Consider the following 25,707-nt stretch of genomic DNA (forward strand, 5'->3'; position numbering starts at 1 on the left):
TATATTTGAACTAAATTTTTAAATAAGACGAATGATTAAGCATTATAATAAAAAAGTCAAATATCTTATATTATGAAACTGAGGTAGTATTTCATATGACTTTATATGGATACCCAAATCCTATGGAGTGAAATTCATGTATTCGAAACTAAGCAGAAATAACCAAAGTAGTTGTACATGCGAGTAGAGAGATGTGATCTACTCTCACGGTTTCGTATTACAACTTGTTTTGACAGCCTTAACTAGGTTTTTAGAAATACATAGTAATTTCTACCACACCAAACTAGTTTAATTAAATACAACGTACATCATTGGATATATTTTAGCTGTATATATTGTTTTTTATTGAAATGGTTGTCTACATTTTTTTTTTACAAATTCAGCTAAATTGAAGAAGTTTGACTTTGAACTTTGAGAAAAATCAAAATAATACTCCCTCTGTTTTATAACATAAGATGTTTAACTTTTTCACTTAAAATATTTGATCATTTGTCTTATTCAAAAAATTATAAAAATATCATTTATTTTGCTTGTAACTTACTTTATTATCAAAAGAACTTAAAGCAATACTTGTTATTTTTTATATTTATACTAAATTTTTAAATAAAATGAATGATCAAATATTGAAAAAAAGTCAACCACATCTTGCAATAGTATAATATAAAATAGACAGAGTACGAAGCAGGCGGTTGCTTTCCCTCTCCATAAATTTGACTGAAATCTCAAAAAAAAATGAAATGAAATTTAACTCGAATGCTCTCTTCTTCTATTTCGCTTATTATTATCTCGCTTCCAAATCCTAATCCGCTCGCCTCGGCTTCTCCCCCACAAAACCCAGACCCACGCCCGCGCTGCCTCCTCGGCGAGAGCCGCGGCCATGGAGCTCGCGACCGCCACCCGCGCCCGCAGCTGCGTGTCCTCCAGGCTCGCAGCCCCGCGGCGCAATTGCTCCTTCCTCCCCTCCTCCTCCTCCTCGCCGTTCGCCCCGCTCTCCACGTCGGCCTCCGCGTCGCGGGCGCAGGGGAGGCGGCTCCCCGTCGCGTCGGCCGCCGTGGAGCTCCGCGAGGCTTCGTCGCAGGGTGGAGACTCCGTCCGCGTCACCGAGACGCTGCAGCCCGGATCCAGTGTTAGCTCCGCCGCTTAGCTCTGTAACTGGCCTGTGTGAAATCGGAGAGAGAGAGAGAGAGAGAGAGAGAGAGAGGAAGTGATTTGCCTCGCTAGGAACTTCCCTGTCTTGGTTTGGTGCGATTGCTTCTACGCTTCGATTTCTCACCTGTGTGGTTTGTGCTGCTTTGCAGGTCAAGTTCAGCGTGGAGGTGCCTCCTTCCATATGCCAGCAGTGCTATGAAACTACTCTACAAGAGTACTCCAAACGCTTCAAGGTGCCATTTCTGTGCTACCACATATACCAACTGAACTGAAGCACATTCGTATCCCGTGAGAGCAATGTTGATTAATTGCGTAATTTAGAAAGCATAGATTAGTTTCTTCCTCATGGTTAATGGGGTTATGTTTTTCTAAACATAGAAGCTGGCAACCTGTGGCCCTGTGCCGTATACCACTGGTTGTCTTCTTTTGCAAGGAAAACATCCCTGGTCTTCAGTGTAAAATTGAGATCTAGTGCATTTTAAAATCATGTTTGCTATTTGTCAATCATTTAAAAAATTTTAATCTATCAATCAAATTTGTTGTCCATTAGATTTGCTTGAAGATTTTTGCTTGTTACCCACATGCTAATTTGTTTGGTTCCCTTTGTTACTGTTTGATTTGAATCCAACGTGTTACGAAATCGATTATTGGATTTAGTTTTTTCAAGCGATTGACTAATAGGTGGCCCCTTTTAAAATTGTAAATATTCAACTCATCTAGCATGTTTCAGCTTCGTGATAATATCAATATTGCTGTCTTCAAGGATGATGTTCGTAATGTACGTACCTTCTAAACTATATGCTAATATCCCTCCTATCTCTTATCAGATTCCTGGATTTCGTCCTGGGAAAGTAGTTCCGGAGAACGTACTTATAAACTATGTAGGACCAAAACATGTACAGGATGCTACAATTGAAGCTATCTTGAGGCATACACTTCCTCAAGCATTGTCCTCGGTATGAATTTTCTGAGTACGGTTCTAGAAAGCACTACCTCAATGTACTTTTCTGAATTTTTTGGACCATTCATGACAATCAAAGTGTTGTTTTCGTTACCTATATTTTTGTTGCACCGTTGTTCACCTGAGTGATGACAAAGTGTTAATATGATGAATACTGATATCTTATATGTATCATTCATCTAATATTTTGGGTAGAAATGCTATGAACTTTGTTGCGCCGCAGATAACTTATCTCCCTAGTAGGCCAACTCCATCTCTTCTTGAATCATGATATGCCTTGCACCATCTCAACAGATGCTATATGCTATGTTGTACACACTATTACATCCTGTTTGGATGGTACCTACCATTCTTTTGTTTCAGGTAGAGGACAGAGCATTAGAAGATTCTGTACGCATTCTAACAAAGTTTGAAGATATGGCAGATTCATTCTCTCTTGATAATGTTTTTAGGTATATAGTTACTACTATCTATCCTATATGACTATTTTTATGTGTCTTACTAGTACATTTTTGTTTTGAGTACGATTTATTGATAACTGTAATGTGCCTTCAAGTTCATTTCTTTTTGTTTCACCAAATTTTACTCAGATATGATGTTTCTGTGGATGTTGTCCCTGAAGTGAGATGGTTATCTGAAGACAAATATAAGAACCTCAAAGTGGTTGTGGAAATAGATGAAATTGTTGATGCTGAAAAGGCAGCTGAGGTAGAGCTTAAGCGTCGTCATAAAGCTCTAGGGTTACTTCGAATAGTTGCTGAGAGAGGGCTGCAGGTAAAATCTTTTGGTTTCTCTCCAGTATGTTATAAATTAATGATACCTGTGGTATTAAGTAATAACTACACAAGAGTCAAGAGTATGATTTTCATTTTGAAACAAATCCTAGACAGTCTATAAACTGGCCTATTATGGAGTAACCAGCTATCTATCATTTTACACCTGTTTATTCATGTTCCTATTGTGTTTTATTTCCTGAATATTATGATGTCCGTACTCTACCAAAGTCTGTATATATTATATGCCCCTAATACTGCCTAGCACTGGCAGTACTATTCTACTATTCAGGACCAATAGTCCACGATGGATGCTGCGATATTTTGGGGGTCATTGTTTGACCTTTTCATGGAAAAAAGCCAAACAACATATTTACAAACAAAAAATAATTTGTGAATAAAAGTATAAAACTTTTATATACATATTCTTAACGATCTAAAAGCCAAGGCTGGAAAATAAACTTAAATGAAAAACCTCAAAATCAATTCTAAATTTAAGGTTGAAAATTCAAATTTTCGCTTATACGCATAAGCAAAAGCGAAAAGATTGTGGTGTTACTTATTTCTATTCACGGTGATATTCCTTTGACAATACCATGACCTGATGTTGGTGTGAGTTGCATCCTTTTCTTGTTAGCATAACCCATCTGCTCATAGAGAAAAACAGGTTCTAAATCTCCAAGTCTGTCATGTACATGATACAACTGTACATACCAGGATTGTACTATTATACATTTCCTTTTACTCTCGGATGTTCTATTTAAAATGAGAAGTATTGTATTCGAAATATGAATGAAGGATATTTGTGTTTGAAATGTTAATTAGAACTAGTTTCTTGGTTGGTGTTTAGTAATATTGCTATGTCACATCTATTTCTCGACATATGTAGGTAGGTGATCTGGTGGTACTTGATATATTAGCAGAAAGTATTACCAGTGACGGCTCTAAAGGTGAAAAAATACCTTCAGCTGAGAGTAAAGGTTTGTCATTTATTCACGCACATGTTCTATAAGTTTTTTCATAACTTTGTTTGGTGCATTATGACTAGCACTGTTGATGGGGAGGGTATTTGGTAACCCATATCCATATCCATACCCAATTTTACCCATATCCATTTTTTAAGAAAATTACCCATACATAAACTAAATGTGTATTACCCAATGGGTATGGTTAACCAATGAGTAAGAGAGATATGTGGGTCCCACATGTAGAAATTGATCAAAATTTGCACAAAGTTGCTCTTATACATAAATAAATCATCCCACCAGATTTCAGTCAAATTTGATTTTTTTTTTAGTGTGAACGTGAGTTTAAAAATTTTAAGGCCAAGTTTATACATACTAAATGGGTATGAATAAAGCAGATAAAATGAGTAATACCCTCCTCATACTCTACCCAAATGACATGGGTATAGGTATGGGGGTGGGTAATGAACAACCCGTGGCAAGTCTAATTATGACTTGTCAGCAAAATGATATGCTAATGATATATCTCAGAAGTATCTGTTCTATCGTAGTGCCCAGATGCTTAGTGATGTGGCATTAACTCCACATGCCTGTGGACTTATGTTTGGTGTGCCAGATGGTGTGCGGACAACTGCTTGCTTTTCCTGTTATTTACAAACGAGAGTGATATATTTTTCTTTTGTGTTGTCATGCTCATACATATTTACTATGATTCACAGGTTTCCACTTGGACACCGAGGAAAATAATAACCTTGTTCCTGGTTTTCTTGGTTCGCTAATTGGTATTCGTCCTGGTGAGACTAGATCATTTCCTCTTCAGTTCCCTGAGTCCTTTGAACAAGAAAGTCTGCAAGGTGTCCGTGCTCAATTTACCGTGAGTGTAACTTACTAACTTCCCAAGGACCACATTTGTAGATATATTGTGCCTATATCGCACAACTTCATGAACAATATGGAATTACTTTCTATCAGTATAATTTTTATATGGCAAACCTAGACATGTTTATTTATTTTTGGAGTTATAAAATATTTAATTGCTCTCCACAGTGACATAGATTTTTGTTCCAAACTTCCACTCTAAGGTTATTACCATGATTTTCGTTCTCATCTTCACTAATTCTGTAGGTTGTGTGCAAAGAGCTCTTCTACAGAGAGTTGCCAGAATTGGATGACTCACTTGCTGGAAAGCTCCTTCCAGGATGCACTACCATGGATCAGGTTCAACCCTACCGTAGTAGACTAGTGTTTCTCATCACTTGTGTTATTCATCGAAGCCCTCATTCTGGGATGTGTTCTAGTTGAACATGCTTATTTGCATGCTACTACTGGATGATCTTAGTTCTTTGTCCATCATAAAAAATATTAGCTGTATACTTTATAGTGTGTTTCAATAACGATTTATCCCTCCTGATCATTACAGGTTCAAGAACGCATTTTGCAAAGATGTAAAGAAGTTGAGAAAACAGCGATAGAACAAGCAACAGATAATGCAATCCTTGATCAGCTGGGAAAGGTAGTGTTCTTGACAAAGGCTTTGAGTTATGAATTTCTGATTTTTTTTTTTTGGTGGGTGGGTGGGTGGGGGTGGTCATTGTATGCCTTGCTAGTTTCAGTTGTCAATTTGTTTTGTGTTTTATCCAAATACCCTGTAGGCATGCACTAATTTTTTACTTGGTTTGTATAGTTAGTTGAGGTTGATGTTCCACGTGCCCTATTTCAAGAACAAGGCCAGCAGTTGTATGGAGCTAAACTTCTACAACTACAGGTACTGAGCAATTGTCTAACTGTTACCTCTTTTTTCATCCTTTCTCAATGTAGATTTATTAATTCTTGCAGGCAGAAAGGAAGCTAGATAAGGACCAGCTGGCATCCCTTTCAAGCCAAAAGTCAGTTCAGGATTACCTAGAAAGTGAGAGAGAGAACATTAATAGAATCATAAAACAAATGTTGGCTGTTGGTGAAATATTCAAGGCTGAAAATTTACAGGTATAATATATACACGTGATTTATGTCTATGATTTGTGATGTAAACTTGGAACCTCTATGATTTGGATTTCAATCATTATATCCATTTATTAATAATATATGGTTTTGCAGTATTCGACCGAGCAACTTGTCAAGGAAGTTGAGAACTCTATAGAAGAGTTCAAACGTTATAATCAAGACTATGATGAGGGGAACATCAAGCAGCAGGTTTTTTATTGCTTCCTCTGATATTTCCGGTTCTGAATACCTTCAATGGAGTGCGGCATTTTCTCTTGATCTTGTCGTGGCAACTTTAAGAACTGCTAAAAATATCAGATGAACCACCATTAGCGGGTGTATGTTTATAAGCATAATACCAAGCTAAGGTAATTATATGCACCACGTTGTCGCTTCCACAACGGGAAGTCCTAATCTGTATGTCGTTGTGTTGGGTGTTGAACCATGCAGGTTCAGGATGTTCTAGAGGCAGCAAAGGTGCTTGAATGGCTCAAGGAGAACTGCAAAATTGAGTACATCAGACGATGAGTCAAAAATGTTATAGCCTGTCTGAATTGTCGAAGACAGCTGGCGGTGCAAATTTTTGCGGAGCTACCTTGGTTCTACTCGTACAGTTAGACTGAATGAAGGCCTGAAGGGTTTTTGCCTGCCAATGCAATATAGAGTTTGTTTTTTGTTTATAGCCAAAAAGAAAAGGAAATATTACACAGATTGTAAACTTCATCCAAATTCTTTGTGTTATACATCTATAAATTGAACATGCTACATATAATTAATTCCCCATGATAAGTTGATCATAAATGATGCGTTCTACTTGTTCATCGCGGCTTAAGCCCCATTTGCCTAGCTTCCTCTGTTTGGTTTTGTATGTCATCCTGACAGTTTGTAAGACACTGTTCACTCATGTTTTCGTTTCTTCCGGATTGGAAATGCAGGATGCTGATTGCTGACTGCTAAGCTTTTCAAGCAAAAAAGGGAGGACGGTAAAAAGAAAAACATAGAGCTAATCATTTACACATGGTAGTTTCTGCATTTATGATGCAAAATAGCTACAGCCGATTAGAACAACCGCGGTATCGGTTTGATGTGGTTCTCATTTTACTGTAGACATGGCCTGGTTGCCTGAAAGCTGAAACGAGGCCTTTACCGATGAGACATTTATGAAATGATGGTCCAGCCATCCTCGTGTCAAAGACAAACTAGAATCTGATCCAGCAATCCAAATACGGTGATCAAAAGGTATTAGATTGTTTAACATAGACTAAGGATATATCCAAAAATTATCTTTGTCACTTTAATGGTCAATTCTTTTATCTTTATTGATTAGATTCCCTTTTCTAAGTAGCTAATAATTGAAATGATTAAAATCATGAGAATAAGTGTATAAATGTTTATGGTATGGTATAAAATTTGAGTCCTACTGTATTTATATTTTGGGACGGACATACTAGTTTTTTTTCAAGTAAGAATATATTGCAGCAGTATAGTAGTACAAATATGGAAGAGTATTATATTATCTTTCAATGAACCCTGGTGAAGACGGTGATCGGTGTGAATATAACTATAATTTATATACTATTTAACTATTTTTAAAAATAAATTATAAAAATAAACCAGTTTAAAAACTAGTTTAAAAAATAAGTCCTCTGCTCCACGCCATCCCTGATGGCACGGAGATCATTATCTTCGTGCGATTGGCATGAAGGTCCCTGCCTTCTCGATGGGCCACATTGAGTCAACGACGGCTACGCCGAGCCCTAGCACGGAGATGAAGGACCACCGCATATTTAGGGGTGGCGCGGAGATTTTTAAAATAAATTTTGAGGCAGATTTATTTTCACAATTTCTTCTAAAAAGAATCGAACAGCGTAAATTTCGGAATATAACTTCACCTACGATCACAGTTTCCCGACACGTGGGACCATCAAGCATTGATAAGACATATGATCTACTGATCTGATGCGTTATATGAAAATAATAATAGAGTGATATACCGGATATCCAGTCTTCTCGATTGCTTATATTTATAGGAATAGATGACTTATTAATAATTACAAAATAATTTATTAGTAAAAATTTTATATAAGTGTGTTTCTCGTGATTAAAATGAAATGTAAAAATAAATTATCATAAAAAACATTAAGATTGAATTTAAAATTAAGTTTTAATATTCAAATTTTTATCGTTTGCAAAACAATGGGGTTGCTAGAGCAAGATACCAAATTCTAACAACGAAGGTATACTATTTGAGATGTGATTCTTTTTTTAAAAATTCCGTTAAAGGGGCAATCATCTAGTTATTTCCTCAGTATCCATTAGTAAACTTTTTAAACTGCTAAATAGTATTTCCTGCAAAAAAAAATTCTATATAGAAGTATAGTTGGCCAAATGGGCCAGGCACGTTGGGCCGGCACTAGCCCGACACGAAGAAGCCCGGCACTAAAATGGCCCGGCACGAAGCCCATAGTGCCAGTGCCGTGCCCCGTGCCTAGCCCAGTGCCGTGCCTAGGCCACATTCTCGGCCCGCGGCACTAGCACGGTGTCACACCCGGAGTTTCGTCCCAAGCCTAAATCGTAAAAAGAAATCCGTAAATAACAATTGGCTTAATTAACTCAGGAAAAATCCCTCTCAAAGGAATTAATTCAATTAAATCGAGGCTCGCAAATCGACTAACTGGATTTAAATTCAAATTGCAGAAGTATAAAATTTGGCCAAACAAATTAATTTAAAACTCGGCAAAAGTGGGGTTTTCCTTTTTCCCTCCTTTTTCCTTTCTTTTTCCCTTCCTTGTCAAATTGGGTCGAAGTCCAATTTTTCTCCCTCTCTCTTTTTCCTTTTTGTTTTTCTTTTTCTTTTCCTTCCCGGGCCGGCCCAGCCGAGCCGGCCCGTCTTCCCGCTCGGCCGGCCCAGCCGCGCCGGCCGCTTCCCTCCCTTCGCGCGCGCTCCCGCCTGGGCCGCGGCTCCGGCCCAGCTCGCCCGCTCGCCCGTCGCCCGCGCCGCGAAGTCCATCGCCGCTCCCTCCCCTCTCGCGCCACTGACAGGTGGGGCCCACTTGTCGGTGACTGCTTCGCCGCTCGCCCGCGCCGCGCCGCGTCCGAGCCGGACTCCGCGCCGCCGCGCCGCAACCGCCACGCCGCAACCGTCGCCGCCGCAACCGCCGCCGCCGAGACCGCGTCGTCGCCGACTCGGTCTCCAACCTCCGCCCGCCCTAGCCGGTCGCCGCCACTCTATAAATCCCCTCCGCCGCCGCGCCGTCGCCCACTTTCCGCCGTCGCTCGTGTCGCCGCCGCGCTGCTGCCTCTTGCCGCCGCCGCGCAATCTCGTCGCCCGTCGCCGGTCGTCGCCGCTCTGTTGCGTCACCACCTCCGTCCCACTGTCACCGACTTGTTGCCGCCCTCGCCGTCGCTAGGGAGCCTCCTCGGCGCCGCGCGTTCCCTCGTCGCCCGGCCGCCGCCGCGTCTCGCCCGTCGCCGCCGCCGATCGATCCCCACCGCCATCGCCGATCTCCCGCACCCGCCCGCGTCGCCACCTTCGCCTCAGTTTCGCCGACCCGTCCGCGCTCTCGCCACCGCCGGTGAGCCCCCGCACCCTCCTCCCCTCTTTCTCTCCCTTCCCGGCCGACCGTCGTCGAGTCGCGTGCCGTCGCCGGACGAGGCCGAAGCCCGCCGTTCCCGCCGGCCGCCGTGGTCGTCGTCGCCTCCGCGTCGCCGACGTCTGGCCGCCGTCGCTTGCGCCCGCGCGTGCCGCGTCGTCGCCGCTTGCCAGTCGCCGTCGCCGCTGTTCTTCCACCGCCGCCCGTGCGTCGCCGCCCCGGCCGTCGTCGCCGTCGCGCCGTCGCCGCTAGCCGGTCGTCGCCGTCGCGCCGTCGCCGTCGCGTCGCCGTCGCCGTGCACCGCCGCCGCCGCGTCGCCCGCCGCTCCCGCCGGTCGCCGCCGTCCGCCCGACCGCGCGTTCGGTCTCCATCTCTCTGTTCCCTCTCGCTGACGAGTGGGTCCCACTCGTCAGTCGCTCCACGCGCCCGCCTTCTCTCTCTCCTCCCGGGCCCAGCTGTCAGCGCCTCTCTCCCTCTCTCTCTCACCGACAGGTGGTCCCCACCTGTCAGCCGTCAGTACCTCTCTCCTCGCTGACGTCAGCAGCCCCATTAATTGCGCAATAATTGATTTAGGACTTTTCTGTTTAGTTAAAAAACCCAGAAAACTTCTAAAATTCATAAGTAATTCATCTAGTCTCCGTTTAGGTCCATTCAAATTTCATTAAATTCATAAAATTATCAAGAATCCATTAAAAATAGTTTCTTTTGCTGTTTCAGTAGAGTTTGTGCCTGTTTTATTTATTTTTGTGCTCTGTCGCCTAGATTCGGACCCCGCTGAAGAGCCGGTTTACTTCGAGATCGTCGCCGAAGTTCTCCAAGGGCCAGAGCAAGGCAAGTGACACTCATCCTTGAACATATTGAACCCATTATTGCAAATTCCCCGCTTTATGACTTCAAATATGCATTGTTTTAATTAAAGTACTTACTTTATGTTATTTTCGGGTAAACCTTATTATTATGCCGTTGTTTATCCAACTTTATTCATTGCTGGACCAGGGGTAACTTGACTAGAGTCAGGCCTAGGTTAATGCTTAGCTATGCGTAGAACAAATAGCTCATGGGATCACATTTAATCATGCTTAGTTCTGAATAGCTCAGATATTGATTCACTACCCGGTTCGGGTTAATGTCAACTAAAATATTGATAATGGTGGGCTGTGGGTGCATGGTTTTGAGAGTCGCACCCATGGCGATTAAGGACCGGTTTACGGGAAACCCTGGAAGTAATTAAGTGCTAACCACATGCCGAAATGGGTAAGGTGGGATTTGGAGCATGACTTCGAACTATTTGACGTACCCAGGCAAGGGTAGGCGTGATGGAGTATGGATGGGCAATCGTGGTGTAACGAAAGCTTCTCCTGCTTCCGGATCTACCAAGGCACAAGAGGGGACTGCCCGACTTGGTGTAAAGGAGGGGGTGAAACCTGAAGTGTGGTACGATTAAATAGGGAGGGTTGTGTAACGGGTCCTATCACGGTCTCCTTTCCGGTATGCCGTGGTGGTATGTCGGCGCACGTTCAAGTGTAGTGGAGTCGTGTCTTGTGGGTACAGTAGTACACCTCTGATCAGAGTATAAACTATTCGAATAGCCGTGCCCACGGTTAAGGGCGAACTCCCAGCTTCACTGTGATTAGTGAACCCTAATAACTTGAGTAAATGGGTTATCTCTCGGGACTACTGCAACGTGGTGTAACGTTGAGTAGTGGTTGGGCCTGTTGCAACGTGGTGTAACGTTGAACAGTGTTGTGGTACTTACAACTGCTTATTTTATTTATGCTTTACTGTATTTAAATTACCTTTGTTTTTTAATCTCTGTTATTTATTTAAACTGCTGCTTTATCGCAACTAACCCTAGCCTGTCCTTGTTAATCCCGTTGCATCATTTATTTTTCCCCTTGTCCGTGTTACTTGTTGAGTACGGTGGTTTGTACTCAGCCTTGCTTAACTTTCCCAACCCATAGCTAGAAGCAGAGTCCGATGGAGGTGCCTCTCAGGAGTGAGCTGTTCCGCCGTCGAAGCGTTGCCTGTGGACTGGAGCCGTACCCACTGGAGCTAGTCTACCCCTTTGTTTTTCTTTCCGCTGCATTTCCGCTAGAATAAGTGTAATTTTCAGTTGTTTCTAAGAACGATGGTTATGTAATCAACATTGTCTTTTTGTGTACCCTGGCTGGTCCTGGATAGGGATTTAATACACAATTAAGTTCAGAAATTCGTGTGAGGAATTTCTGGGCGTGACACACGAGCACAGCACGCTTTGTGGGCCGGCCCGTCATCGGCCCGATAGCGACCCAATGTCGACACGGCTTCCAGCCGTTGGATGGCCTCCCCGCGGCTTAGGACCGTTGGATCCGACCGTTGGGGATAGCCTTATAGGCGCGTAGCGTGGCCGGCCACCCCCAACCCTAACCCTAAATCTCAGTCCCTCCGCCCTCGCCTTTCTCGCTCGACCCGACGCGCCGTGCCGCCGCCCCTCATTTTCTCTCTCGTAGCTTCTCGCGGCGCGGATCGCCGGATCTCGTCGAGTTGCGGTCGCCTCTCCTCTCTCGCAGGGTCCCGCCACTTCTCTCCTCCTCTTGCTGCTCTCTCGCTTGCCGGTGGCCTTGAGCCGCCGGGAGCCGGCACTGGCACACGGCACGGCCATCTAGACCCATCATCTCGATCTCGCACCGACGATGTAGCCTCCTCCTCTCCTTGTCATCCACCTCGTCATCTCCATCGTTGTCGACGTCGCCAGACTCTGGCAACTCTGGTGCTCCGGATCTTGCGTAAGACCTCTTTGTCTCTCTCTCTCTCTGCTCTGTCTCTCTCTCACTCTTGCTATGTCTTTCTGCAGATGTAGACGAGATCTGTTGAGGAACCAGGGGGCTAGATCTGTGCTTTGTCGACATCGCCGGCGACCCTGGTGCTCCGGCTGCAAAGGTACAAGTACTACCCTAACCCTAGATCTAGGATTGTTTTTTCTCTCTGATGTTTCTAGGTTCTCACTTCTCAGCGACCCGATGTTGTTTGTTTTGCAGCTGTTGAGGAACCAGGTCACTGGCGAGTGACGATGGCAAGCTCTGACGACGAGACGGTGGGTATGAACGAGGAGCGGCGGATGTGCGGGTTAGCTGGAGATGATGATGACGAGGACATGGGTGAGGATCGTGCCGAGTTGTTCATCGTAGTGTTGATGATCCCATCAGCGTGGACGCTGTTGATGATCCACCTGCACCTATAGAAGGGAACAGCGGGAAGCGCTCACGTCCGAGTACTTCTGCTGTTTGGGATGACTTCGAGAAGCTGTTCAAGACCGTCAATGGTAAGAAGGTCAGGTATGGAGCTAAGTGCCTGCATTGCAAAAAGGAGTACTCTAGTCTCTCTAGTGGTGGCACTGGTCATCTTTCCCGACATATTCCTAAGTGCCCTAAGAGGCTTGAGAAGACTCGCATGTCTCAGTCTCAAATCTCTTTTAATCCTGATGGTAGTATGCGTAATTGGGAGTATTGTCCTTCTGTTGCTCGTACTGCACTAGTTCGATTGATTGCTAGACTTGATGTTCCTATCTCTATGGGTGAATCTGATGCTTTTGAAGAGTATATTAAAACTGCTCATAACCCTAAATATGCTAAAGTGTCTAGGCAAAGCACCACTAGCGACATAATGAAATACTTTACTGATTGCAAGGCTAAACTTGTTGATACTTTCAGCACTTCTGTTAATTGTGTGTGTCTAACCTCTGACATTTGGTCTGGTAATGCCAAAGAGGATTACATTTCTGTTATTGCCCACTATATAAACTCTGACTGGCAAATTGAGAAAAGGGTGCTTGGCCTAGTTCTTATTGATGTGTCCCACAATGGACAGAACATTGCTGACTATGTTGCATCTGTGCTTGCTGATTATGGTTTGACTGAAAAGGTATTCGCTGTTACTTTAGACAATGCACCATCTAATGCTGCAGCCATGCAGAAGTTGAGACCTGTCTTGTCTAAATACCTTAGTTTTGAGGTTATTGATGAACCAGATATGGCAGAGAATGAATCATCTACTACAGTTCATTCTATGTTCTTGCATCAGCGTTGTGCATGTCATATTATCAATCTCATTGTTAAGGAGGCCCTAACTACTCTTAAGCCTTTGATAGCAACATTTAGAACTGCAATATCTTTCATGAATTCATCTAATCAAAGAATTGCTGCATATAAGAGTTACTGCATTGCAACTAGTATTAGGCCTAGAAAGTTTCAGCTTGACATGGATGTTAGGTGGAATTCTACCTTTCTAATGGTTAAGCATCTGTTTCCTCATAAGGTCCCTTTCACTATTTGGATCCAGGCTCAGTATCCTAAGGGTGTAGGTGAGCCATTGTTGTTAACTGATGAACATTGGGTTGTGGCACAAAAAGTACTATCATTTCTTGAGCTTTTTTATGATGCAACTGTTACATTATCTGGTGTGTACTATCCTACATCTCCACTTATGATTCATTATCTTGTTAAGATTGCTATACACCTAAAGAATTATGCTAATGATATGCACATCAGATCTGTGGTTCAACCTATGATTGACAAGTATAATAAGTACTGGAGGCACATACCTTTGCTTTATTCTTTTGCATTTATCTTGGACCCTAGAGCTAAAATGAAAGGTTTTACTAGGGTGCTTAGAAGGTTAGGTAGTCTCACCAGTACAGATTATTCTGCCTATTTGCTTGATACTAGAGCTAGACTCACTGATGTGTACAATAAGTATGATGACAAATATGGTGTTGTTAGGTTGAGGAGGCCTGACCCTCCTGACTTGTCTGGTAAGTCAAGATCTGCTTGGTATGAAATTTATGATGATGATGGTGGTTCTGGTGCTGGTTTTGATGCTGGTACCTTGCCTGGTAATCTTAACATGTCTAAAGGTGCATCTGCAACTTCTCTGCTGCATGCGGTAAGGTCATCAGCTTCTAGTGCTTCTGAACTTGCGTCCTACTTGGACTGTGACACTGTCAATCATCTAACTGATGACTTTAACATCTTGAACTGGTGGCATGAGCACAAACTTACATATCCAGTACTCTTAATCATGGCTAAAGATATCTTAATTGTTCATGTATCTACTATATCTTCAGAATCTACTTTTTAGTATGACTGGCAGGATCATCGAGGAGCGCCGAAGGAAGCTGAAGCCTAAAATGGTAGAGATGCTTACCTACATAAAGGATTGGGAGGCTGCTGAAGCAAGGCTGCAACAGGATGCGGAGGACAAGGAGCTTGAAGAAGCATTTGAAGATCTTTATCTTGACTCATGAACATTTATGTAATGGGACTGTAATATTATGTGTCTGCTGGCCTGCTCGAGCTGGACCATGGGACTTGGACTAGTTCTTGATGTAAGAGTAAGACAATGAACTCTAAAACTCTTAAATGGAGCTTGGTTGTACTCTTTTCCTGTCTAGGTGTCACACCTGGAGTTTCGTCCCAAGCCTAAATCGTAAAAAGGAATTCGTAAGCAACAATTGGCTTAATTAACTCAGGAAGAATCCCTCTAAAAGGAATTAATTCAATTAAATCGAGGCTCGCAAATCGACTAACTGGATTTAAATTTAGATTGCAGAAGTATAAAATTTGGCCAAACAAATTAATTTAAAACTCGGCAAAAGTGCGGTTTTCCTTTTTCCCTCCTTTTTCCTTTCTTTTTCCCTTCCTCCTCAAATTGGGCCGAAGTCCAATTTTCCACCCTCTTTCTTTTTCCTTTTCTTTTTCTTTTTCCTTTTCCTTCCCGGGCCGGCCCAGCCGAGCTGGCCCACCGCCTCCCCCTCGGCCGGCCCAGCCGACCGGCCGCTCCGCCCGCCCGCGCGTGCCCCGCCTGGGCCGCCGCTCGGCCCAGCTCCCGCGTCCGCGCCCGCGCCGCGAGTCTGCGCCGCCTCCCTCCTCTCCCGCGCCACTGACAGGTAGGGCCCACCTGTCAGTGACCGTTTCGCCGCCTCCGCGCTAGCCCGCGCCCGCGCCGCGCCGGCCGAGTCCGACTCCGCGCCGCCGCCGCAACGGTCGCCGCCGAGACCGCGTCGTCCCCGACTCGGTCTCCAACCTCCGCCCGCCCTAGCCGGTGCCGCCACCCTATAAATCCCGAGCCGCCGCGCGCCGTCGCCCACTTTCCGCCGTCGCTCGAGTCGCCGCCGCGCTGCCGCCTCTCGCCGCCGTCGCGCAACCTTGCCACCAGTCGCCGGTCGTCGCCGCCTAGCCGCGTCATCGTCTCCGCCTCGGTGTCGCCGGTGGACGCCTCGCGCCCGCCGCAGCTCCTCCAACCTCTCCGCCGCCGCGTCTCGCCCGTCGCCGTCACCCGTCGATCTCCGCCGCCGTTGCCGATCTCCCGCTCCCACCCGCGTCGCCACCTACGCCTCGACCTCGCCGACCCGCCCGCGCTCTCGCCGCCGCCGGTGAGCACCCGCACCCTCCTCCCCTCTCTCTCCCCCTTTCCGGCCGACCGCCGCCGAGTCGCGCGCCGTCGCCGGACGAGAGTGGAGCTCGTCCTCGCCGCCGGCCGCTGCGGTCGTCGTCGTCTTCGCGTCGCCGTCGTCTAGCCGTCGTCGCTTGCGCCCGCGCGTGCCGCACTCGCTGCTCGCCGACCGTCGCCGCGCCAGCCGTCGCCGCTGCTCTGCCGGGTTGCGTCGCGTGCGTCGCCGCCTCGGCCGTCGTCGCCGTCGCGCCGTCGCCGCTCGCCGGTCGTCGCCGTCGCCGTCGCGCCGTCGCCGTCGCGCCGCCGCCGCCGCGTCGCCCGCCGCTCCCGCCGGCCGCCGCCGTGCGCCCGAGCCGCGCTCTGTCCCCTTCTCTCTGTTCCCCTCTCGCTGACGAGTGGGCCCCACCCGTCAGCCGTCCCCGCGCCCGCCTCCTCTCTCCCCTCCCCGGGCTCGCGTGTCAGTCTCTTCCTCCCCCTCTCTCTCACCGACAGGTGGTCCCCACCTGTCAGCCGCCAGCTTCCTCTCTCCTCGCTGACGTCAGCAGCCCCATTAATTGCGCAATAATTGATTTAGGACTTTTCTGTTTATCTAAAAAACCCAGAAAACTTCTAAAATTCATAAGTAATCCATCTAGTCTCCGTTTAGGCCCATTCAAATTTCATTAAATTCATAAAATTGTCAAGAATCCATTAAAAATAGTTTCTTTTGCTGTTTCAGTAGAGTTTGTGCCTGTTTTATTTATTTTTGTGCTTTGTCGCTTAGATTCGGACCCCGCCGAAGAGCCGGTTTACTTCGAGATCGTCGCCGAAGTTCCCCAAGGGCCAGAGCAAGGCATGTGACACTCATCCTTGATCATATTGAACCCATTATTGCAAATTCCCCGCTTTATTATTTCAAATATGCATCGTTTTAATCAAAGTATTTACTTTATGTTATTTTCGGGTAAACCTTATTGTTATGCCGTTGTTTATCCAACTTTATTCATTGCTGGACCAGGGGTAACTTGACTAGAGATAGGCCTAGGTTAATGCTTAGCCATGCTTAGAACAAATAGCTCATGGGAACACAGTTAATCATGCTTAGTTCTGAATAGCTGAGATAATGATTCATTACCCGGTTCGGGTTAATGTCAACTAAAATATTGATAATGGTGGGCTGTGGGTGCATGGTTTTGAGAGTCGCACCCATGGCAATTAAGGACCGGTTCACGGGAAACCCTGGAAGTAAATAAGTGCTAACCACATGCCAAAATGGGTAAGGTGGGATTTGAAGCATGACTTCGAACTATTTGACGTACCCAGGCAAGAGTAGACGTGATGGAGTATGGACGGGCAATCGTGGTGTAACGAAAGCTTCTCCTGCTTCCGGATCTACCAAGGCACAAGAGGGGACTGCCCGACTTGGTGTAAAGGAGGGGGTGAAACCTGAAGTGTGGTACGATTAAATAGGGAGGGTTGTGTAACGGGTCCTATCACGGTCTCCTTTCCGGTATACCATGGTGGTATGTCGGCGCACGTTCAAGTGTAGTGGAGTCGTGTCTTGTGGGTACAGTAGTACACCTCTGATCAGAGTATAAACTATTCGAATAGCCGTGCCCACGGTTACGGGCAAACTCCCAGCTTCACTGTGATTAGTGAACCTTTAATAACTTGAGTAATTGGTTATCACTCGGGACTACTGCAACGTGGTGTAACGTTGAGTAGTGGTTGGGCCTGTTGCAACGTGGTGTAACGTTGGACAGTGTTGTGGTATTTTACAACTGCTTACTTATTTATGCTTTGCTGTTCTTAATTACCTTTGTTCTTTTAATCTCTGTTATTTGTTTAACTGTCGCTTTACTGCAACTAACCTTAACCTGTCCTTGTTAATCCCTATGCATCATTTATTTCTCCCCCTTGTCCGTGTTACTTGTTGAGTACGGTGGTTTGTACTCAGCCTTGCTTAACTTTCCCACCCCAGAGCTAGAAGTCGAGTCCGATGGAGGTGTCTCTCAGGAGTGAGCTGTTCCGCCGTCGAAGCGTTGCCTGTGGACTGGAGCCGTTCCCGCTGGAGCTAGTCTACCTTTTTCTTTCCGCTGCATTTCCGCTAGAATAAGTGTAATTTTCAGTTGTTTCTAAGAACGATGGTTATGTAATCAACATTGTCTTCTTGTGTACCCTGACTGGTCCTGGACAGGGATTTAATACACAATTAAGTTCAGAAATTCGTGTGAGGAATTTCTGGGCGTGACACTAGGGAAGGGTGAGTTTTACCTAGACAGGTTTTTAATGAGGCAGCCATTGCACTGAGCTCCTAATGAATTGGTATTTTAAAATCTTGTGTGTCTCTTGTTTAGGTTTTTTCCTATGAAAATTGATGTTGTGCATGGAATTCTGATAAGTTTGAGTACTATTTTCTGTTAGCCATTTCGTGCTAGTGCCGGCACTGGCACTATCGTGCCTTGTGGCACGGCACGGCCCTGTTTTTGACACTTCGTGTCGTGCTAGTGCCTAGGTGCTGGCACGGCGGCACTAATGGGCACGGCACGGATGATCTGCTGTGCTTAATAGTGCTGTGCCAGATAGTGCCGTGCCTGATAGTGTCGTGCTAGTGCCGTGCCGGGCGGCCGGTTTGGCCACCTATATATAGAAGTTTTGTTCAAAAACTAAATCTATTTATATTTTTTATATTTAATTTTTAATTAGTCATGTGCTAATCATATTTATTGTTTTGTGTGTAGCTACGTTGTGTTTTTTTGGTGATAAAAGATGAAAGATTATCTGATTTTATTAATATGTACTAACTGTATATAAGCAATGAAATTAACTATTCATTTCGTTCCATATTATAAGATTTTCTGAGTTTATTTAAATTTATCTATGTATCCATGTATATGTTTTATATACGTGTATAGATTCATTAGCATATGTATGAATCTAGACAAGATTAGAATGTCTCATAATGTACAACAGAATACTACAAAGTTCAAAATCAATTATACTCCTCCATTTTACGATGTAAGATTTTCTAACATTGTCTAGATTTATATGAATGCTAATAAATCTAACATATATATAAATTATATACATTTATCAATTGATGAATTTAGACAAGACTAGAAAGTCTTATAATGCCAGTTTAAGAAGATAAGATCATGAATTCCCGTATAAAACTTAAAAAACACTGCTCAGTAGTTAAAAAGAGAAAAATAAATAATATGCGAAATAGTGTTAGTAACGTACACAGATGCACCCATGAAGCCATGATGATGACCCAATCCATCTGCCGTCCGCCAACCGCGTGCGCTCTGCGCGAGATGGGGCGATTTTGCCGACGCTTCCATCGAATCCAAAGACGACCCGCGTTTCGGCCGCCGCCCAACTGCCTTCCCGCGGGCCGCGCGCGTCGTCGTCGTCTTCCATTCCAGATGCAGAGATGCAGGAGAGGAGCCGAGCTGCGTCGTCTTCACTGGGCGAACCCACCACCTTACTGGTACTGCATCCCCAATCAACCAGCCTGCTCTGCACTAACCCAGATCAAGCCTACCTTGCTTCGCCGGCGGCGTCGGTCGACGCCATGGATGCACAGGTAATTAATTTTCAAAAAGGGGGGGAATCCGAGGAACGCGACAACGTTGTCAGCGGTGACTCCTTTCGATGCTGCTCATATGGGCAATGCCTTCTCTAAAAATTCATCAGCACATCTTGATTGCATGCCAAGTGCGTTGCACGCCATGAAACGAGATTGCCTACAAAATTTCGACAGAGAGAGAGGGAAAAAAAACCCATCTTATTCCGCCTCACAAAAACCAACCAGACTGTATGACCGATTGGTCCCTCACTCTGTAGCTGGCTAAACCCCTGAACTTCTGATCGCCGAATAGATGCACTTTTTGTCTCACTCTATGTAGGATCACCAAATTTTGCTTATGCGGGATTTAGTGGCGGTACTACCAACCGGTGCTTAACGAAAAAGCCATGTGTTTTTTTAGTTGCATTAGTATTGTAGGTGTACAACTTGATGTTAGGTTGACCGATGGAGATCACCGTGCGATTGGAGTTCGTCCTTTGAGATCCCTGTAGAGCCTTCAATTACAATCGATGGAGTTTAGGAACAAGAGGACATACACGAGCATTGATTCGTCAACATGCACGAGTCCCGTCTCTGTTCTAGTTATGCAATCCGAACTTGCGCGAGCTAGTCTGGAGGAATGCCAGATTACTCGTTTCCCCCGCGCGCCCCTGCCGTCCAAACCCTAGGGCGGCAGGGGCGACCACCTCCGCCCCTCTCCGTCCCCTCCTCCCGCCTCGCCGCTGCCCGACAGAAGGCTAGCTCGACACTTTGCTGGGGCGTCGTAACCCTCTTGGGAGCGTTGACGAGGAATTAACCTTCTCCCGATGAAAAATACATCCTTTCTTGGTGGGCGTGGTGGCATCCTTCGTTGTTACCTTCTTGGAGGCGGTGTTTTAAGAGGCTTTGCTTTAGTGTTGTCGGCCTGCGGCAGTTGATCACGCATAGCAGCGATCGGTTTGGTGATAGGCCCCTCTCTCAGTAGCTTATGTTGATATGGTTAGTACATGGGTACCAGGTGTGCACTTCCATACATAACCGCCCACATACTTGTGCCAAGTCCTTTGTAACATTTCGTTTCTTCTTAATCTTAATAACATTTGGATAACCTCTCATCCTAGCAAAAACAAAAAAAAAATGCCAGATTCGTTCCGTTTCCTCGTTTGGGCGTGCTGGCTCGATGGCCAGAGATGAACCAACATGTCTGCCATGCCAAGTCCACGGTTTGTGGTCTCGCCGAGTGAATAAAATCGGATCAGTTCGATGCAAGTAACGTCGCCTTGGTAGCAAAGCTTCACAGTAAGCAAATTAAAGCATTCAAACCGAATCAACAACTCCAAAGTTCCAAACAAACTGTGTCTCTATTTTTCCAGATTTCTCAGGCATCTTGTAGCCCTGGGAGTACCATTTCTGGGTGTTACAGCATTCCTGATGATTACATTTAGCCTCTAGAGTATTTGAGCTGTACTTCAGAGCCACAGATCTTTACATTTTAACAAACACATGCATAGCTTTTACTCGAACTCTCCCGCGTAATTTCAGTTAACTTGAATTACACTTGGAAAGTTCAATGAAAAGCACATACATGTATGTTAAAACGCAGAACTGCAATGGTCAAAACGCTTGCACATACTGTGAAATCCTTGTACAAAAAATGCAACTTTCCTTCTCAGAAATCTAAAACATCCCGAGAAACCTGACTAAATTCGTAGTTGATTCCTTTTGTATCAATGCAAAAATCGTACTAGGAGCTGTCCATCATGCTATCACCCCCAGATGAGTTGACAACACCAAGGTTATTGCCATCTGGGAGCTTCACTTCGGTAGTTTTTTCAGCACCAAATGTGAAATTACTAGGAATGTTGTTTGGGCTTACACGCTCAAAGATTGATGCTGGAGCTTGCTGGTTAAAGATAGGCACTTGGATGTCTCCTGATGGTTTTGGAAAACCAAATCCAAGTGAAGGGAACGAATCTGTTGGAGCAAAGGACTGAGCAGGCATGCCAAAAGTGGAACTAAAAAACTTCTGCTCATATTCCATCAGCTGCCGCTGCGCCGCTGTAGAAAACAGGTTTATCAATATTGTTAGATTACCATAGTGAACCCTGATAGCATAATGCCCTTTTATATGCCAGAGAAAGGTATAAAACATTCTGAATGCCTATTATATGAATGTATTTTTGTATCTCAATGTATGCTAGATGAACTAAGCTCTTTCCTTTTTATGCTTTCATTAACAAGTAGGGGTGCTACCTTGGTGTACCACATCTTCTAAATACAAACAATCCAGGATACACTTTGCCATAATTCCCTCTTAATAGCATACCATGAAAGTTTCATGGTACATCTTACTGTGTTACTGTAAGTTCCTATATGCATCTAGGATGTACAGATTTCACTTTTCTTCAAATGTGGGAATCGGATTGGCACAAGATTCTTGAGTGCAACGTATTTCATATTACACTAAAAACATGTGTGATTTAGTCTATATTTTTCGCCTAGTTTTTTTTAAGTGCATCATCTTGAAATAAGTAAATATTTTGTAGGTATAAAAGTACCATCAGCCAATTGAACTTGTGGTCTCCTTTCCTTCACCCATTGGAAACACTGGGCAAGTCTCCAGCCTCTGGTCTTCATCAAGAAGGCTATCACAAATGCTGCAGATCTGGTAAATGTGTTTCAATAACATTAGATATATTGGTTGCAGCAACATGAGAAATAATAGCTGCTAATGAGAATTCAAGTATATGTACACACCTACTTTTCCCTGACATGCAATGGACTAGAACACGTGCTTTATCTCTCTCACACTGTTCTGAAGTTGAAAATAAAAAAATGGTTAGATATAGGAATGCCATATTGATTGAATGCTAAACCTATAATTACTTTCGAAGATTCATAGAGGAGAATGTTATGCTAAAACATAATGGATAACCGCAAGCAACAATGACAGTCTGGCATAGATCATAGAAATACTAAAAGACAGTAAGCATAACTCAAATCTATTTGTTACAGGTAAAAAGACTGGAAGTACGAGCATCCATACCTAAAAATTGTATTGCATCATCAAACTGCAGAGTCTTCTCATCTTGAAGGCAATGGTACGTGAATGAATTCCGGTAAAGGTTTTGACATAAGGGTACAGTCTGGCAAGTAAGAAAAATGTTTAAATATCGTTTTGCTTTCAAATAGAACAAGAACATTTGCAAAATTGGTCTATAAGATAGAGCATTCATTCTGTCAGATATTGGCTAGGTAACCATTGTGCCTAGTTGTCATCAAATAACTGGTACTTGCAATAGCAAGCTTTACCTCAGAGGATTGCGTTTTTTTAATCTTTCTATTCTGAATTTAGTTATCGAAGAGAGTTATATCCTTCTGATAAGGATATACATGATAAGGTAGGAGTGGCAACACTTGGAGAAACACATCAATATCGCTTCAGGTGGTTTCAGGGCTTTGGGCATATGCAACAGTGTGGACCGATGCATTGTGGAATCAAGTGGTGTTACAGATGAAAGACCCCCCCCCCCTCTTTGTTTTTTTCCTTGACATCAACAAATGAATGGTTAAGGAACCAACAGCATACACTACATGGTAAGCAGTAGTATCATGCTCTCTTAACACAATATGTTGTATGCTCAAAGCTTATTTACCTAATGTTACTATTCCATTTCTATAGTTGGTATCCTCTTCATTTTACATCAAGCTCTGGCACAGATAGGATAAGGCCGTAAAAGAAATTTCAAAGTGTATAATGTGCCAAAGCCCAAAGGTCTAGCTTTGGAAAGGTTGGTGATTCTGAGTCAATGCAACTCCTGCAAATAGACCAAAACGATTCATAGCAAATCAACACAAGTAATGTAAGATACTGTGGCCTATTCTTTTCCAAAGAGATTCCATGATCCTGCTCTAAAAAATAAAAAAAGCTCAAACGAGACTGTAGTTACATAGAGCGAGATACTGTTATGCATGCATCATAACCACGGATTCCATAAACTTATTATCCTCTCAGAACATCCTTTCAGGATGGGAAATTCCTACTTCTACAAATGCTGGAAGCACTCAAATCAACAGGGTAGGCGTTCCAGCCAGCTATGCGGCTCGTCACCCTCAACAATCAGTACAACTACAACAGGATGACGATACCACTAACTGGTACCACAGTCCCGATTTCTCATATCGTTCAGAACTGACAATATCTAGCATCACACTAATTATAAAAGATGCATTTGTGATCTTAAAAATTGCTACAGCTCAAGTCCATTCGGCATCACGCAGCAAAAGCCAGATGCTACACAAGACAACCAAAAAAAAATCAATCACGTTCGATGTCCATGCGATTCACGAGATCCTAGCAAACCCTAGAACGAACGATCAATCCATCCGTCCATTTCGCATGCATGCAAAACCGATAAAAACGGTCTTACGACATAACCCAAACCGGCAATAATTCAACGCGGCATGGAACCCTAGAGCCCAACCCAGCCCTGCACAGCAACGACCATAGCCCTAACCAAAATCGACGGGGCCCAGGAAGGGCAGACATGCAACCAAATCAAGCGATCGCGAGCGCCAGGCGTACATTGAGGATGTGGGAGATGCCGATGGTCTTGAGCAGCTCGGAGCGGGAGGCGTTGTCGTAGCTGCCGAGGAAGAGGAAGTCCTTGAGGATCTCCGACGGGAACGCCGACTCCTGCCTCGGCGCGGCCGCCTGCGCCGCGGACGCCGACGCCGACGCCGGCGCGGGGGCCGGCGGGCGGTGGCCGCACACCCCGCACACCTCCCCAAGCTCGTACTTGTGGTAGTGCCCGCAGATCCCGCACGGGTTCTCCCGCTCCCGCTTCCTCATCGCTCCCCCGAGCCGCAACCCGGATCGATCGCTCCCCCCGCCGGATCGGATTGGGCTGGGGGCGGGGCGAGGCGGCGGCGAGCGAGCGAGCGATCGAATCGGAGGGAGGGAGGGATGGCTATGGCCGGCTGGAGCTCGCGCTCGCTGGGAGGAGGAGGAGGAGGAAGAGGCCTTTTTTCCCTTTCTTTTCTTTTCTTTTCTTTTTCTGTCTTTTTTTTTCGTTGCGACAAATGATCTATTTTTTCGGGATCTGATCGGACCGGACACGTGGGAGGCGGGTCAAAGCGGGATGGATGGACGGATGGATGTTGGCGTGGTCGGGGATGGACGGCGGCGATCGCGTTGCCTTTGCGGGGATGGCGACCGATGACGTAGGTGGGTATGGGGGTGGTACTGCCGTGTAGTGCAGCTCAACGGCCGGTGCGGTGCTCCTTGTTCTACTCCACCGCACGCATCAAACACTGATTTGGTGACGTAGAGGTGCGGCTGCAAGCGTCTTGCCATTGCCATGCCGAGCAGGACGCTCTGGCAAAAAGATTGAAAAATTTATATTTTTTTAGTTCAACTGGCATAAATATAGAACAATATATATATATATATATATATATATATATATATATATATATATATATATATATATATATATATATATATATACACACACACACACACGAGCGTGTGACGTAGAAAAAGGATATGCACGGCTACGTGTGAGCATATCCATAGGACACATGTTACCGTAGTTGTCACATATTCACAGGGCACATTCACAAACCACGGTAAGGTGCTAATTTACTTTTGCACATGATTGCTCCCCCGTTCCCTTGTTATTAGTTTTAGTAAACAAATTACTAGAAGGGTTGAGGGGTGTGTCCTAGCTATACTACACTATAGGTATAGTATAGAATTAATCATGATTTCATTTTTTATAGAATTAAATTTCTAGACAATCATTCAATATATTAAACTAATGCGGTGAATATGTGTAACATCGGTTAAACTAAAGAGGCACACGAACAAAAACACGGTAGAATTAGTTGGAACTGCAACATGTAGATTCCTGCCAGTAATTTACCAGTAACATCGATTGTTTTCTCCCCTTCAAACCAATAATTTTGGCATAGACATGGTCTAATATGGACAGAAAGACTCCGTAAACACTATAACTACTACTACTGAGACATTAAACACATGGACGTTAATTACACCGTCTCCCTCAATCTCTCTTTCACGACCAGGCAGCCGCTGTGACAATGAGTCCCTCTCTTTGTGAATTGTTCCTCGGAAGCCCCAAGGCCAGCTTAGGTCCGAGCATCCGTCGGGGACAAGACCAGACAAGAATTTCACCCCGTGTTTGATTTCAGGACGGAGGATGAAGTTTAGGGTCAATGCCAATCTTGCCCCACCAGACCTCGACCTACCCCGTTGCCAACCTTAATCTTATCTCGTTGC

The 25,707-nt window shown here is 44.8% G+C and overlaps 2 protein-coding genes and 1 long non-coding RNA gene across 4 annotated transcripts; 2 read left to right on the forward strand and 1 right to left on the reverse strand.

Annotated features, from left to right (window-relative positions):
• The first annotated feature begins 799 nt into the window (after positions 1–799).
• Positions 800–6,663, forward strand: LOC102700807 (trigger factor-like protein TIG, Chloroplastic). The gene is made up of 13 exons (XM_006655956.3): positions 800–1,126; positions 1,299–1,382; positions 1,977–2,105; positions 2,474–2,562; positions 2,701–2,884; positions 3,773–3,863; positions 4,568–4,722; positions 4,974–5,066; positions 5,269–5,361; positions 5,533–5,613; positions 5,685–5,834; positions 5,946–6,041; positions 6,282–6,663. Exons 1-13 carry the CDS (start codon positions 878–880, stop codon positions 6,357–6,359), a joined length of 1,572 nt encoding a protein of 523 aa, XP_006656019.1. The 5' UTR covers positions 800–877; the 3' UTR covers positions 6,360–6,663.
• A 12,453-nt stretch (positions 6,664–19,116) lies between these two features.
• On the forward strand, positions 19,117–23,398 carry LOC121054700. Of its 2 annotated transcripts, XR_005812047.1 has the most exons (5): positions 19,117–19,421; positions 21,950–22,071; positions 22,419–22,504; positions 22,759–23,000; positions 23,086–23,398. It is a non-coding gene; the product is annotated as an uncharacterized LOC121054700 (long non-coding RNA). The 2 variants fall into 2 exon arrangements; XR_005812046.1 differs by having other exon boundaries at positions 19,123–19,421; positions 22,759–23,107.
• Positions 20,746–24,424, reverse strand: LOC102722870 (protein-tyrosine-phosphatase IBR5). Its single transcript, XM_006656856.3, has 5 exons — positions 23,989–24,424; positions 22,450–22,549; positions 22,161–22,218; positions 21,962–22,068; positions 20,746–21,461 (listed from the first exon to the last, which is right to left on the reverse strand). The coding sequence occupies exons 1-5, from the start codon at positions 24,253–24,255 to the stop codon at positions 21,148–21,150; spliced, it is 846 nt and encodes a 281-aa protein (XP_006656919.2). The 5' UTR covers positions 24,256–24,424; the 3' UTR covers positions 20,746–21,147.
• Between the last annotated feature and the right edge of the window lie 1,283 nt (positions 24,425–25,707).

Source organism: Oryza brachyantha, chromosome 6 (genome assembly GCF_000231095.2).
Source record: "Oryza brachyantha chromosome 6, ObraRS2, whole genome shotgun sequence".
Classification (NCBI taxonomy): Eukaryota; Viridiplantae; Streptophyta; class Magnoliopsida; order Poales; family Poaceae; genus Oryza; species Oryza brachyantha.